The 2,500-nt window shown below is 47.3% G+C and overlaps 1 protein-coding gene across 1 annotated transcript in view; it reads right to left on the bottom strand.

Moving 5' to 3' along the window:
- The window catches only part of syne1a (spectrin repeat containing, nuclear envelope 1a), a gene marked incomplete at its 5' end in the record, with an annotated part of 228,874 nt that overhangs the window by 181,011 nt on the left and 45,363 nt on the right, over nt 1–2,500 (bottom strand). Inside the window, 4 exon segments of the mRNA XM_084314285.1 lie at nt 1–44; nt 438–536; nt 785–1,012; nt 2,016–2,172. The exon segment at nt 1–44 is cut by the window's left edge and continues 144 nt beyond it. Coding sequence (XP_084170411.1) covers nt 1–44; nt 438–536; nt 785–1,012; nt 2,016–2,172 — 528 coding nt within the window.

Raw genomic sequence — 2,500 nt, 5'->3', positions numbered from 1 at the left:
GCCGCCACCCTGGGCTTCAGCTGCTCCAGAGCCCGGCTCACCTCCTGGAGGGAAGGGGGAGAATACAGCACTTTTGCAACTGGATTGAACGTCGCGGCTTGACTGAGAACAAAGTAATTCACAGTATATGGAACTACAGTAATTGTCAACAGTGGCTCAGGAGGTAGAGCAGTCGTCTGGTAATCCGGAGGTTCCCCGTCCGGTTCCTTGAGCGAGACACTTAACCCCTAACTGTTCTCACCTTGCACGATTGCCTCTGCTGTCGGTGTGTGAATGTGTGAGTGAATTGGTAAAATAATGAGGAACAAATTGAAAAGCGCTGTTGAATAAAAGCTGCTATATAAAATGCACCATTTACCATTTGTCAACACGAGGCAAGGTTCTACTGATAGCACAGTGAGATAGACAGTGAGATATTTGCAGTGTTGTATTCTTACCGTGTGTTCCTGGAGGCCTCTATAGGTCTCAGAGGAGGATATACAGTATGTGATTGGACAGTCAAGCTTCTCCCTGATGTCACCCATGGATTTCTTCACCTAAAAAAACAATTAACGACAACAAAAAAAGTTAACATTCAATAAATGAATCAAATCATTTACCATCTTATTTTACTATTAGATTTATTTCACGAGTACCAACACACATACATCCAAACACCTAAACCCAACGTTCACAGCCACTTTGACCAATCCTGAACAGAAATAGTCCATAGTGAAAAATCTATTTTGAGTGGTTGCCGAGCTCGTTCGTTGTTAATACATGTTGTTAATTGTCATTATAGTACCTGCTCCAGGTTGTCATTGTATTTCAGCCTGTAGGAGGCGCTCTGGTTGAGCTGTCCTCCCAGTAGCTCCGCCCTCTCCCTCAGCTCCTCCCAGTGGTGACCCATCTGGGCCAGCCGCGCCCGGATACGGCCCGCCTCCCCGGGGGTCAGGAAGCGGGACAGGGCCTCGCACTGCGTCTCCAGGTTGGCCAGGAGGGCCCTGCGCTCCTCTAAGCCGGCCCCCACCACCTGGAGGAAGGAGGTACAGTGTGAAGGAGAGACGTTTATCCCTTTGTTCTTTTGTTTATCTTCATTACTTTTGTCTAATGCGTTATGAGCCTGAGCCATGTAATGGTTATGGTTTGGTCCTGAATTTCTGGGTGTATGTGGTGAATAAATTACCTAAACGGAGTGACGCTAAGACAAAGAAAAGGATAGAAGTTGGAGAGAGAGAGAGAGCGGGGGGAGGGAGAGAGATAGAGAGAGAGAGAGAGAGAGAGAGAGAGAGAGAGAGAGAGAGAGAGAGAGAGAGAGAGAGAGAGAGAGCGGGGGGAGGGAGAGAGAGAGAGGGAGAGAGATAGAGAGAGAGGATGGAGAGAGAAAATCAGAGAGAGAGAGAGGGGGAGAGAGGAGAGAGAGACGGAGAGAGAGAGAGGGAGATATGAGAGAGACAGAGGAGAGAGAGACAGAGAGAGAGGAGAGAGAGACAGCAATAGAGACAGCAAGAGAGAGAGACAGCAAGAGAGAGACACAGCGAAAGAGAGAGAGAGAGAGTGAGAGAGAGACAGCAAGAGAGAGAAAGAGAACGAGAGAGAGGCAGCGGGAGAGAGAGAGAGTGAGATAGAGAAAACAATAGGTAAGATAATAATCCATAATACACCATCTCATTTCATCAGATTGCTCTGACAATAAGCCTCAGGCCCAGTACGTAAGAAGAGCCACTCGTGCAGGCAGATGGACAGTGGCGGAAAAGGTCACAGAACGAGTGGATGTGGACTGAAGAAGGTCAACAGAATGTCAGAACATTTTACCTGATGCTATTGCTGATCTGATTATGCTCCTTCCCACTGCACAAATGGCCTTCTGTATTTGTATTTGATTTGTATGTTTTTTTGTTTAATGCCCTTGTTTTTACGTTGAAACTTGTTGTGTGCCGTGTTAATGGTCAGGACTCCCTGGAAGAAGAGATCTTGTATCTCAATGGGACATTCCTGGATAAAGTAAAGGATAAATAAAACAGAACGTCCCGTACCTCCACAGCGCTGATGTGTTTGTCCGGGGGATCTGACGAGGAGGCGAGGTCCACCCTGTCCAGCTCGCTCTCCCTCTCCGAGAGCCAGGAGGAGAAGGCCTCCGATTCGCTGAGGAATCTCTCCCACCACCCGCACTCCACCTCCAGCTGACCCACGCTGGAACAAGGACGAACACAAGGTGTCAGAGATCATGCCAAGCATCATCTCATCACGCCTTCTAGACTCTCTGATTGAACTCAAAGTGTCATGTCTGTGAGTGAATTAATTACTGAATGAATCTTTGCGCTCTTTGAGGTGTTTCGCATCTGAAAATACAAGGACTAGGCTGTGTAATGTAGGGTACTGCTTGATGAGGTGCATTATGATTAATTGAAAATGGGGGACCCTGATGTAAACAAGACGAAAGTCTTTCTCTGGTCAGCATCCCCTTAACAATTGTGTATTGAGCCGTACTGTATTGTACCCATTCTGCAATCTGTTAATA

This window comes from Notolepis coatsorum (genome assembly GCF_963971535.1).
Source record: "Notolepis coatsorum genome assembly, chromosome: 5".
Taxonomy (NCBI): Eukaryota; Metazoa; Chordata; class Actinopteri; order Aulopiformes; family Paralepididae; genus Notolepis; species Notolepis coatsorum.
The sequence above is the reverse complement of the archived record's forward strand: the minus strand, read 5'-3'. Positions and strand labels throughout refer to the sequence as shown.